Source organism: Archocentrus centrarchus, chromosome 16 (assembly GCF_007364275.1).
Source record: "Archocentrus centrarchus isolate MPI-CPG fArcCen1 chromosome 16, fArcCen1, whole genome shotgun sequence".
NCBI classification, from domain to species: Eukaryota; Metazoa; Chordata; class Actinopteri; order Cichliformes; family Cichlidae; genus Archocentrus; species Archocentrus centrarchus.
In genome coordinates this window covers 11117095-11130624 of record NC_044361.1, presented here as the reverse complement: position 1 = coordinate 11130624, position 13530 = coordinate 11117095, and the positions used below count along the sequence as shown (strand labels likewise).

Genomic DNA, 13530 nt, shown 5'->3' with positions numbered 1-13530 from the left:
TTCCACGCAGCCAGTCGTCTCCCGGCCTGCTTCCACGCAGCCAGTCGTCTCCCGGCCTGCTTCCACGCAGCCAGTCGTCTCCCGGCCTGCTTCCACGCAGCCAGTCGTCTCCCGGCCTGCTTCCACGCAGTCCCCTGCACCTCGGCTATTCCCCGAGCAGCCCCTGCTGCTCAATAAAGCAGCAGTGTGCCCTGTTCCGCGGTCCCAGCCTACGCATCCGGTGCCTCACTATGTAGGCCCCGTTCAGCCCATGGGCTCAGCTCACTCCGAGCCGATGGGGGTCTCCGCTCACTCCGAGCCGATGGGGGTCTCCGCTCAGTCCGAGCGCTCCGCGCCAGAGGGTCCCGCTCAGTCCGAGCGCTCCGCGCACGAGGGTCCCGCTCAGTCCGAGCCGATGGGGGTCTCCGCTCAGTCCGAGCCAGGGGGTCCCACTCAGTCCGAGCACTCCGCGCCAGAGGGTCCCGCTCAGTCCGAGCCGATGGGGGTCTCCGCTCAGTCCGAGCGCTCCGCGCCAGAGGGTCCCGCTCAGTCCGAGCGCTCCGCGCACGAGGGTCCCGCTCAGTCCGAGCCGATGGGGGTCTCCGCTCAGTCCGAGCGCTCCGCGCCAGAGGGTCCCGCTCAGTCCGAGCCGATGGGGGTCTCCGCTCAGTCCGAGCCAGGGGGTCCCGCTCAGTCCGAGCACTCCGCGCCAGAGGGTCCCGCTCAGTCCGAGCCGATGGGGGTCTCCGCTCAGTCCGAGCGCTCCGCGCCAGAGGGTCCCGCTCAGTCCGAGCGCTCCGCGCACGAGGGTCCCGCTCAGTCCGAGCCGATGGGGGTCTCCGCTCAGTCCGAGCGCTCCAAGCCAGGGGGTCCCGCTCAGTCCGAGCCGGTGGGGGTCTCTGCTCAGTCCGAGCGCTCCACGTCACCCGAGGGTTCCCCACCAGAGCCCGGGGTCGCCCTTCTCCGCCGCCGCATGCCCCGCGGTCGGCCTCCAGTGTCTGCTCCCCGTCGCCGCTTGCCCCGCGGTCGGCCTCCAGTGACCCCTCCTCGTCGCCGCCGCCGCTGGGAGCGCGGTCGGCCTCCAGTGACCCCTCCTCGTCGCCGCCGCATGCTGCGCGGTCGGCCTCCAGTGTCTTCTCCTCGTCTCCGCCGCCGCCGCTGGAAGCACGGTCAGCCTCCGGTGCCTGCTCCCCGTCGCCGCCGCCGCTGGGAGCGCGGTCGGCCTCCAGTGACTCCTCCTCGTCGTCGCCGCCGCCGCTGGGAGCGCGGTCGGCCTCCAGTGACTCCTCCTCGTCGTCGCCGCCGCCGCTGGGAGCGCGGTCGGCCTCCAGTGACTCCTCCTCGTCGTCGCCGCCGCCGCTGGGAGCGCGGTCGGCCTCCAGTCCTGTCTCCTCGTCGCCGCCGCCGCTGGGAGCGCGGTCGGCCTCCAGTCCTGTCTCCTCGTCGCCGCCGCCGCCGCTGGGAGCGCGGTCGGCCTCCAGTCCTGTCTCCTCGTCGCCGCCGCCGCCGCTGGGAGCGCGGTCGGCCTCCAGTCCTGTCTCCTCATCGCCGCCGCCGCCGCTGGGAGCGCGGTCGGCCTCCAGTCCTGTCTCGTCGTCGCCGCCGCTGGGAGCGCGGTCGACCTCCTTGAACTGTGTGTATTTTTGTTTTGGTTTTCACATGGACTCCCCTGAACTGTCTGTTTTCCGCCTTGGATGTCCCAGCAGACCTCCTGAACTGTTTTGCCTCTTCGCCTGGGTTTTGTTTCGACTGTTTTCCCCCTGCCGATTGCTGTTTTTGGTTTGTTTTTGCTCTTGGTCGGGGCGTTTCCTTGCACTGTTTCCGGCCTTGTGCCGTCGCCTTTTGTTCTGGTTCCTGTGTTTTTGTTTTTGTTTTTCTGACCCTTGTTAACCCCCAAGATTGTTTCGGTTTTTTTTTGGTTGCCTTCTGTCTTTTTTGGGGTGTCTGTTCCGGCTCTTGCCGTTGATTTTTGGTTCTGCTCTGTGGTTCTGTTTTGGGTTCCTGTGTTTTGTGTTGTTTGGTCCCTCCGTCCTGGTCCCCCACCTCCCGCCCTGGTCTGGGTTTGGTTTTTCTTTTGTTTGTGGCCGTCGGGGGCCGGCCTTTGAGGGGGGGGGTACTGTCATGTCCTGGGCCGGTGGCCCAGTGTTATGTTTTCTTGGTGTTTGTTATTTTCTCGGTTTCTATGTTGTCGTCTTGTTCCACATGTTTTCCTGGTGTCTAGTCTGCGTCTGCGTCTTTGTCTCCCCCTTCTGGCTTCCTGTTTTACTTTGATGGTCGTCTGTTCCTTGTCTTCAGTTTTGCTTTCCCCCCGTTAGGGTAATCATAATCACCTGTGTGCCCACCTGTTTCCTCTTCCCTCATCAGCCCCTCTGTGTATTTAAGTCTTGTGTTTCCCATGCTCCTGGTCGCGTCGTTGATGTTGTGTGCCCGTGTGTTCCCTGTGTTTGCCCGTCGTCTCCCTTCCAAGATTTTTGTATTTGTTTTTCCCCTGCTTCAATAAATCCCTTTTAAGTTACGCTGACTTCTGGAGTCCTTCGTGTCAGCCATTCCTCGCCTGTTTCCTCCCCGGCCATGACAATAACAAGGAGCACATCATGGCGAAAGCTGTAATGCTCCGCTTGTGAAAGCAAATCTTTTGGACCTTACCTTGACATTCAGAAGACAATTCTGAGTGCCACACAGCCGGACAGGACACATTAAAAAAATAAATAAGAAGATGATTCTGTCTACAAAATCCTGTGAATTTAGTTTAGTTTAAGTGAAAAAGTTGAAGTCATAAAGTAACAACACAGGAGCTATCCTCTCAGTTGAGTGGACATTTACGTCCTCCCTCTGGGCCAAGTCTCACTAATAAGATGTGGGCTCCATTCAGCTCCAATTATACCCTTTCAAGCAGTTTGAAATAAAAATCAAGGAGAAAATCCTGTCATAATTTTTCCTCAGGGGGCCACAGACAAACCATAAAAGCCTGTTTTTCATGGTAGATTTGGAGCTTAATTAGTTGACAAAATCTCATATTGCGTGACTGTGACCTTTAACATTGTTTTCACACTCTTTCTCGGTGATTTGTGTCCATTGTGTCAGTTGAACCTTGCTAAGTGAGGGCATCCAGCACAGTGAAGATTAAGGTTACACTGCTGGAGTGAAGAATGGCGGCTGGTTTGGTGTGGACACGGGTCAAAGATTGCAGGCTGCTTTCCTTGTGGGGCTCAGAGTGTGTTTTGGGGTCACGGTGTGGAAAGCAGCTTTTCCTCCTGCCAGGAGCCTTTGCCGCAGTCCCTGGGGTGTGTTTTGTATTGGACTGCAGGTCAGCAGTTGTGCTGTTTCGGCCCATCAGGTTGTTTTCTTTACCTTCTGTGTTCTCGCCACGCTCTTTTACGGGAGGAGCCAGACGTGGCTGCTCGATGCTTTGTGGCCCTCCTCTCATCTAGAAAATAGGGCGTCTGCTATTCGTTGTGGTTATTATATCAGCAGCAGCCAGACACATGCATCACATCAAAAGCAAACTTTCAAAAAGGTTGAAATGCTGAAATCATTTGGTAGTGACCAAAGCATCAATTTAGGGAAGAAAATGTGCCTCTTAACCAGAGAAACTTCTCCCAGTACTTTGAAATATGCCAAAAGATTATGAAATTGTCCAACCACTGTGGAAAAAAATAAAAAGAAATGCTTTGCTTCAGGCGTAACACCTGAACAACAGGAATTGAGAATGTGGGGAAAAAATAATGTATCAAATGAGGATGGGTTATACAATTGCTAAATGTTGATAAAAGCAATAACTAAAATAGTTAGCTAAAAGTAAGAGGAACTGTTCAATTAGGAAGCTTTCAATTGTTTAATAGATGTCTAAAACTTACAGATAACACAAATTGTTAAATTAATGCAACAAACAAACAGTATGGATTAATGAGATAAACAGTGAAATAGGTACCGTATATAGAATAGAATACAAGCGTAAGCTATAGGCTGCTAATTTGTTCCTTAGCTGGAACTGAGTAGTATGAATATTAAAATATTAGATGACAGAACACTAGATACGTGTCCATTAAAGGATACAAATATATATGAGCTCTTCTAGTAAATTTAATATAATAAGTAGTTGAAACAGTTAGCTAAATGAGTTAATCTATGAGATTTACTTCTTACAAAGAAGTAAATCTGTTTCTTTCAACAGAAATCTCTACAGAAAAGAAATGATGCAGTCCACTTTCTTTTTTTCTTGTTAGCTAAACAATCATGAAAGCATCCCAGGGTGGAATTTTCCTTTACCCTCAACCCAAATCCAAACCCATAACTAGCAGTGAAGAAATGACTTCACTCTGCAACAATGTTCTCACACAAGTATGTCAAACCCATCTCTTTCTTTGTCATTTTATTTCTGAGTCCGTGTCCACTACACGCACACAGAGTCTACAGTACTGTATCCTGATCTGTGAGCAAAAGGCTTTATATACACAGCTGCCGTGTGCTGACAATGACTCATTAAGGTTGGTTGCCCATATAAAATCGTAGGTCCAAAATGATTATCCTAGATGGAAAGCAATGATGGATTTAAAGCAGTATGACTTGTGACATTATGAGATAAATTGATTTACTGTTCTGTGTACTGTAGTCCAGATTAGATTAAAGTGGGTCAGGGTCATAGGTCATGAGAGCCACAGCTCCTCGGAAAGTACAAAGTGTCGGAAAATGAGTATCAGAGGAAGAGAAATAATGAAAACATGAACCTGAAATGTTTTTGGTAATATTCAGGTTGACAGAGCTCAGGAATTACTGCCAGCCAGCCTGTCTGCTTTGATTCATCGCATGAAGGTGTTTTCCAACAGTCCTATTTTGGGGTCAACCTTTCAGCTCCATCACCTCTCTTTCCCCAAAAATTAATCATAATGCTGTTGCTGGCAGTGGTTCATGTCCTCCTGGCCTCACACACACACCCACAGCAGGCCACTTGCCCTGCTCCCTACAGCCCCTTACAGCTGCAGACATTTTGCAGACTCTTTTAATGATCTACCTGTGCTGCTTTTGAACTGACGCTTAAATATTTTTTGTGCGTGGATGTGCAGATGTGTGCAAAATTTGAAACTGTTTTGAAGGCCAGATGTCTGTGGTCATGTGACCTTTATTTGCCCTGCAGACCTCTTTTTATTAGAGGAACCATGGTGCTTTTTAAAGGCTTTGCAACAGGCAGTGTCTTAGTTCTGTCATGCTCGATTTGCTTTATTTAGAGCCTGACTGATTTATCATTTATGTATCTTTTGTATTTATGGACATAATACAGAAACTCATCCATCACTCCGGGTGAGGTCATTGATGTAATTAAACAACTGCTTAGTGTTAGGGTGTCTGGGGTGTATGAAAGTCTTACTGAGTTTCTTAAGGCTCTGGATGTTGTGAGGCTGTCCTGGTTGATATATCTCTGCAACGTGATATGGAAGTCATGCCTCTGGATTGGCAAACCAGGGAGGTGTTGCTCCAAGGAGGCTGTGTTGCAGCTTCAGGGGGATCCTCACTAGTCGAACCTCAGATTCAAGAGGAGCAATGCGGTTTTCATTCATGTTGTGGAACTCTGGACCAGCTCTTCTTGAGGATATTACAGAGTTTGTGGGAGTTTGCCCAAGCAGTCTGCATGTGTTTTGTAGACTTTAGGAGCATATCTGTTGGACGTGCCTCAAGTGTATGGGGTGGCTGGCTTGTTATGGGCTAGTCAGTCCCTCTAAAACCCCACTGAGAGCTTGTTTCACTGATTCTCTTCACAACCTTCATGGACAGAATTTCTAGGTACAGCAAAGTGGTGGAGGGTTTCTGATTTGATAGCCTCAGGATCAGGCCTCTCAGCTTTGTCATGGTTCTTTTGGCTTCATCAGGTGGTGACCTCCAGCTTGCACTGGGGCACTTTGTAGCTGAGTATGAAACGCCAAGAATGAGAACTACCACCTCCAGGTCTGAGGTCATGGTTCTCAACTGGTAAAGGGTTTGAATTTATGGTACAAGACAGAGCTACAGTCTCTCCTTTCTTGCAGGAAAAAAGAAAACAATAGAAAGAAACAAAAACAAGATCCAAAGGCTGCAGGCCTCTATAGACTGTATATTATTATATCTGCAAGAAGATACAAGGTCTGCACTGCAGGTTTAAATTCTTTCCTCCCACAGTCCAAAGACATGCATGTACAGTAGTGGGCTTAGGTTAACTGGTGATTCTAAATTGCCCATAGGTGTGAATGGTTGTCTGTCTCTCTGTGTTAGGCTGATGACCTGTATACATTGGTTTCCCACTCTTTAAATGGATGATCTCTTAATATCTTTCTGAGTCATCAGCTTTTGTCATGCTGCGCAACAAAACACTCCTGTGAAAGTATCTGTTGCAAAGGGTAGTTGCACTACTATATAATATAGTGTAGTGTCTATAAAAAAAGCTGAAAACAATCCAGTTGCAAAAGAGCCTTCAGTGTGTGAGTCCAGCCTCATCAATTGCAGATTAAGTAGGACACATAGTTCCCCCTGGAGAGCAAACAGGCTGAGCCCTGGGGCCACTGATTTTGTTTACCATGTGTGAGCTTCTCTGACATTTAACTGTCATGTGGTCCAGGCATGATCAGCTATACTGCTCAAACCAAACACACATCTCAGCTCAGAATTGGCTGTAGGATCTCCTAAACGCTGATGGTTTAGCTTAAAAGTTCTTCTATTGAACATGTGAGTTTAAAAATCTTTAGTGAATCTCTTTTTCTCATTTCCATTACTCTACTAGAGTACCTTTGCATGATTCACAGTTCAAAATAATCCTTATTTATCTTATACTAAGCCTTGGTGGCTTTAAGGCCACTTTGCTACACTTCACTACTAAGCCAACTTTCCTCTTATTGGCTGGCCCTCATAAACACAAGGTCTGAACAGCCTGAAGCCTGAGCTTCTTACTCACAGTCAGCACTTGTATTACACTGCCTGTTACACTATTACTACTACACTCATTATTTAAAGGTGTACATAAGAGTGTGACTGTGTATAGTTTTAAAGTTAACAATATACAAGTGTGTGTGTGTGTGTGTGTGTGTGTGTGTGTGTGTGTGTGTGTGTGTGTGTGTGTGTGTGTGTGTGTGTGTATACTTTTTTTCTTTTTTTAAGGCTGTTCTTTGGGATATCCACTGAATTTTTGACTTTTACTTTTTCTTCTGTGTTTTTTGTGTCAAGTGAAAGCCCATGTTGACTGTTTCCTCCTACCTCATTCCTGCCATATCGCAGCCTTTTTATGTGACACTTTTATGTCTTTCTCTTCATCTCGCTGTATTTTTTTCTTACGTTTAACAGTGTCTCATACTGTTTGCATTTCCCCCGGTTTCCACGATAATAAGCATTGACCTGGGATGCTTTTTTTTTTATTTTATGAGCAGATCCTTACAAATAGTGAAGTTTTTACTGTCTTTGGCATATGTGGGAGGTGTTGCCCCAACATACTATAACCAGATGGGTCAGTGAGGTAGGAAAGGTGCTGGAGTTGGACCCCACACATTGAGAAGATCTCTTTATCCTGGTCCTGGACCAAAGCACATTAATGTAAGTGTAGAAAAAAGAAAAAAAAAAGCAAAGATGGAAGGATAGTAAGGGAGGGGTGGGGTGGGGTGGAGTGGGGACTAAGATCAGTGAATATTTGGGGAGAGTCAAGGTCCAAAGCAAAGTCCCCAAAGAAGCCCTGGGGTTAACACTGGTTCAATATTCAACATAGCAATTCAGAAATGAAACAGCAGCTTAACTTCAAACAGTCACTGAGGTACAGATTTCAGGCTCTTTTTCTTTTAAATCTCAGATCGCCATTCTTTAAGTACAAAGTGTTGATGTGTTACCATTCTTTTGCCAAGACTTTTTTTTTTTTTTGTGACATTTTGCTTTATTAGGGCAGAGGAAAAGGTGAAACTTGAAGACCGAGAAAGAGAACCTGCTGGTTAACTGTCTAACATACACAAGTCTAAAATGTCTGTTTTCCCTCTCTTCTAGGGGGCTGTTCATCACTATTCATGATCGTGGCCACATTGCTTTGATACTCCAGAACTGGCCAGAAAAGGACATCAGGGTAAATTGTGACTCATACAGTGGCATTCATCTTTTAATTCTGACATGAATCCACTTGCTATACTGCAATTAACCCTTTAAAACCAAATATTTTTACTACATTCTTTTTTTCAAATTGAAAATATATTAAACGGTGGCCAAAAGAAAAAAGTATTACCTGTGCAGCTATCAGAAAACACATTAATAAGTTATAATGTTGCAAAATATGCAGATTTACAGGAAAACACTCCCCAACATTAAAGCACTCCTTCAGATAAGACCATAAACAAATCATAAGCTGGTGATATTTTTAATAATGAGATGCATGATTATCCATTAGTTACTGTTTGACTATACTAAATATTTCAAGATGATTAGAGGAGGCTTTCTCTAAATTCACTAAATCCAGTCATCTCTGGGGCTTGGAAGATTTTGGCATTTATTCCCTTGACCTCCCTTATTGGCCAATTTCCCAAAAACCTCAACTATTTCTTTAATCTTAATCAACTATGTGCAAGTCATAATCCAGCCATATTCAGGATGACGACACCAGCAGGCATTCTTGGCATGTCAAATATACCTGCAGCCTCAGCCACCTGTTCACAGCTGTCAACAGCAGGGCATTTACCTCGGCACTGACATGCCGCCTCTCATTGTGAGGGTGGTCTTATCATAAACTGGCCTGATGTGCCCTACTTTTAACAAAGGGCAAACTGGAGCCAAGGTAGTCATCCACTGACAGGACCTGGCAGCCTTTCTGTCACATATTAGCAAGTGATAGAAATAACATAAGCTGCTAATGGTATATAGTAAGGGTCCTGTGCATTTTATACATTCAAAACGCTAACAGCACTCTTTAAACCTGTCAAACTATGGGAGCAAAAGGCTGTTAAATCTCCGTGCCAGAGTTTTCTGCGTCAGACTAGTGCTGGAAAAAGAAAAAAACTCAGAATTAGGAACATTTTGCATTAAACTGTTCTGCTGTAGATATTAAACGTTACACAACTGATTGATTTTTTGTTTTGTTTTTTTATATTGTGGCATCAACCCAGGGAGGAACTTATCTGTTAATACATAAAATGACTTGTGAGTGGAAAGCCAGGTGGGTGTGGGAGTGCCTGGCATACACTGAGGAAAAAAACATGTTTCCTGGTAGTGGAGTGGACTTGTTTTGATGAAGAAGGTTTGAGTCGAGGCAGCGTTAAACTGCTACTCTGTTTATGTATTTAATCAAATTCAGTCTGATTATCTACAATGTGACGTCCAAATGTGAAAACGTTTTTGTATGTAGTTGAACCATACACAGATTTTTGATGAAATGATAAGACAATTAGATGTCTGGTGTGACCACTGCAGACCTTTTTTTTAATCGCTGACAGCTGAATTTATTGGCAGGCTGTGTGTGTGACGGATGGAGAGAGGATCCTTGGGCTGGGGGACCTCGGCTGCAATGGCATGGGAATCCCCGTTGGCAAGCTGGCCCTATACACAGCCTGTGGAGGTATGCCACCACAGCAGTGCCTACCTGTTACGCTGGACGTAGGCACAGACAATGAGGTGAGACCTGAGCGCTGCATATAACTGACTGTCTACGGAGCTACAAGCAGCTTGTATTCTGTTGGTTTTGTGTTGCATCCATTATTTCTTGGTTAGTACTTTTACACTACTTTACTGTTTTAGGATAAGAGTGTACTTAGTACATAATAAATAGCCTAATATATAATATCGCTGACTCATAAAGTTGTTGTCTCTTGAATTTAGAAGCATTTGACTTCTTGCTGGTGTTTTCACCCGTGGCCTGGAAATGAGGAAACAGGAGAGTTGTGTGTGCATGTGTGTGTGTGTGCGTGTGTGTCTGTGTGGGCGGGGGGCTTTCACAGATTAAATTTAGGTAAGTTTTTTCAGGCAGCAATTCAGAAAAATAGCCTTGGGCTGAAGTGGTTAATCCCCCATAGCTGGGTAGGTCTTGCCTTAGAAATCAGCCAAGAAAAGGAAAACAAATCTCATACTTTACAACCAGGAAACACCCTTTACCTAAGTGAGGCAAACAGCTCCATTGATGGGTGCCAGTTGGGAAAGCACCTTTCCCCTCTGCCAGCTTATGGGAGTAGCAGCCAACAGAGCTGTAGTCATGCATCTATGGACCCTGTTCTGCATGTCAGCATCTTTGAAAGATGATCCAAACTGGGCATGGAGCACGTGCGTCTGTAGCCTTAAACAGACTAAGAATAGTCTATGTGCACTTCTATATATACACAACTTCTGGTCTCAACTAAGGGCGTGGCAGACTCAGATGCTCATGTGCCCAACATAGCTGAGATCCGTTCATCAGAAGCTATTCTTCATTTTTCCGAGACCATCTTTGGATGACTCAGCCCTGGGCTTTGGTTTAATTCCAAGCAGATGTCCCAAGTGGATTATGGATGAGCTGTTTCAGAGGGTAGATGAATGTGTAAATAAATTTAAGTAAGAAATGTTAAGGAGCAGCAAGAAATTGGAAGAGCTGTTAGATTGGACAGAGGCCAAGAAGAACTTTGAGAACATGCAGGTGATGGCCTGTTTGATGAACTGAGGTCAGCTCAGACAACACTTAATCAGTAGTCGTCATCAAAGAGTTTAAGATCACAGCAAAAATCCCCTGCATTATAACAACTGAAGCACTGCAGTCTTCCCAGAAACCTCATAAAAGATATTACATTAGTCTTTTTCCTGCCATTATAACTGGATTAGGAATAAAACTGTGCCTCATTCTTCCAAGTCCTGCACCTCAGCTCTTTATCTTTATAGGCCTGCTTACTATAGCTCTGACATTTGACCTTTTCCTGTACTGTCATTACCACATATTCTAGTTTTCCACATTGAGTCTTCTGCCCTCTTTCAGTGATGTTGGCTTAGGGTGATAATACCATCTGCAGATTCCTGGCATGACATCAGTCTTAGGCATTCATGGGCATCACAACACAACTTCAACAAGTCTTTTTAGAATTTTTGTGATTGTCCAAAAAAGGGAGAAGTGCCACATTTTTTTGACTGCATAAGCAGGGGGTGAAAGTAAGCCGGAACAGTCTGGTACTGCGTACCACTAAAAGATTCTGTGCCAGTACGCAGTACCTGGAAGAGCGGAGCAGCTGTCAGCTGTAAAGCTGTCATTCAGACCCAGTCACGGCTGCACTTTGGGTCAGAATAGATCCACTAGCAATAAGCAGTCTAAAACATGACTTAATCAGTTAATAAATAGCTCTTTTTTTCTCATTTCAAATTGTTTCCAAAATCACCTGAAAAAGCTACGTGATGGCCTCTGGTTATCAATTGGCTCTGGAAAACCCATTTCTTAACATGATTAGCCGAATGAGGTGTCAATCAATGTGGGAGGGTCTAGCCTGCCATATAAAAGGCACTACATATGTCCCGTGGACAGGACATGGCCAGCTAATAGGCTATCACATGGATTTGCCAGAGCCAATAATAATCAGAGGGCATAACATAGTTTTTTCAGGTGATTTTGGTGCAGCCAGTTAACAGGTTAATGTCTGTCTGCTGAGACAAAATATCTGGATTAAAAGAAAAGAGAGATTAACTAATACTGGTTCATGTTATTCTGCACAGTTTCAACAATACAGCACAGCTCGAAAACACTGCTTATGACAGGAGATTTCATTTATACTACACAAGAGCGCATTTACCTCCAAAACACAGTGGTTGCCAAGGTTTGAGAAAGTTTGGTGATTATTTCTTTCCAGAAGTTTTGTATTGGTGGACAGAGGCAGAATGCGTGGAGGTGGTCATCAGCTGGGTTAAGTGTACAGTGTGTGCAAACATCCCAGGTCCTTAACAACTGAAAAAAAAAAATCCACATTTTCAATTGCTTCTAATTTCTGCCTTATACAGGTACACAACAGTAAAGTAAAAAAGAAAAAGAAATTATATATATATACATATATATAATATAATGGTTTTTGTCATAGTACTGGCAAGAATTTAAAACTAGTTTCACCCCTGTGCATAAGTAAGTGCCATGACACATAAGGAGGAGTTCATGAATGATGTGGGTGGCAGAGTGGTGCAGTGGGCCCACTCTGGGCCCTCATAACAAAAAGGTTTGCACATTGAATCTTCTGGTAGGCTGTGTTTTGTTTGTATGAGCTCTTTCCACTGGTCCAAAGATATGTTTGTTGGATTAACTGGTGACTCTAAACTGGCCATAAGTTGTTATCTATCATTTTGTTGAGAGTGAAGAATACCATTGATTTACATATAACAGGGCGGTAAACACATTAGAGGGTTACCTGCAAACAAGCGAGTCGTTTCCTGTGTGGATGCCTCTTAAGCTGTATGAGTGGTTAATACAGTGGATGGATGAATTTTCAGTTTGGGAAGAAGCTAAACTTCGTTCCAATGGTAGATAAGAAAACTGAAACCACTCCTGTGTTTTTGTGCTGTGTGGTGAGTTTAGCCTAGCTTAGCATAAAAATTTAAATTAGCCTGGTTCCGTCCAAACAGTATTTACTTGAAAGTGCTGAGTGGACAACCTCCTCTTTGAATATAGCATATAACGCCCTATAAAAACGCTCACAGACTTAGCAAATTTTCGTCTTACAGTAGCAAATTTCAGTTAAGGCTTAATTAATGATATGCAAGTTAGCGAGAATTGGTTAGCTTGTACTAAAGAGGAGAACTTCACAAGTCTCATATTTATATGTTGAGATTATTTATTAACTTGTTTAAAACTGAAGGCCTTATGAAACTGCTGGCTTCCCATGGTTGGGATTTTTTTTTTTGAGCACTGCTACTCCATGTAGACTAGCATACACTAAGAAATGTATTGCCTTTTCAAGTAACTTCACCACCACTCGATGTGAGCTTTATATTCGATATAAGCTTTACTGTACATGCATGAGACTCACAAACATACAGACATGTATTGCTGCTGTTCATGCAACCTATAAATAGCTGTACAAAAGATTTTACTGTGGTCTGCCTGGCCATGGCTGACTTTTCCATTTTTCTGTTATTCTAAAGAGATGACAGAATAAATGAGATGTAATGGGATAAATAGACGGCTATGTGAGCGTGTATATGTGTGGTTCTTCTGGACCAGTTTGACATGGAAGGCAGGCTTGTTTGCGGCCCCCCAGTAACCCACTTCACTCTGCAGGAATGATGGGAGCAGATGGAGGTGGAAGGCTATGTGGTAGTGGTAGCACTAGCTAATTATTAAAATGACTGTTATTATGGGATTATATTTGTCCTTGAGTGGATGTAGGGGTAGAGAAAGAGGCAGGCAGGCACAGATCCGAACAGTCAAGCATGCAGGCCCCCGCAAGCGAGACATACCTTTGTGGCTTTCTTTTTTTTTTTTTAAACCAAAAGTTCACATTTTGTGACACTGACATGCCAAGAGTTAGAATAGCATCAATATTTTCATCTAAGGCCAGCAGCTTTACTGGGTAGCATAGCCTAGCAAAATGAGAGCACTGCTCTGTCCAAAGGTATCAAAACCAACCCATA

General features: G+C 45.2%; 1 protein-coding gene across 1 annotated transcript in view; it reads left to right on the top strand.

Moving 5' to 3' along the window:
- me1 (malic enzyme 1, NADP(+)-dependent, cytosolic) overlaps nucleotides 1-13530 on the top strand; it is a 98943-nt gene that overhangs the window by 66790 nt on the left and 18623 nt on the right. The window contains exons 4-5 of the mRNA XM_030749477.1: nucleotides 7969-8044; nucleotides 9418-9579. Coding sequence (XP_030605337.1) covers nucleotides 7969-8044; nucleotides 9418-9579 — 238 coding nt within the window. The remainder of the gene's footprint in view (nucleotides 1-7968; nucleotides 8045-9417; nucleotides 9580-13530) is intronic.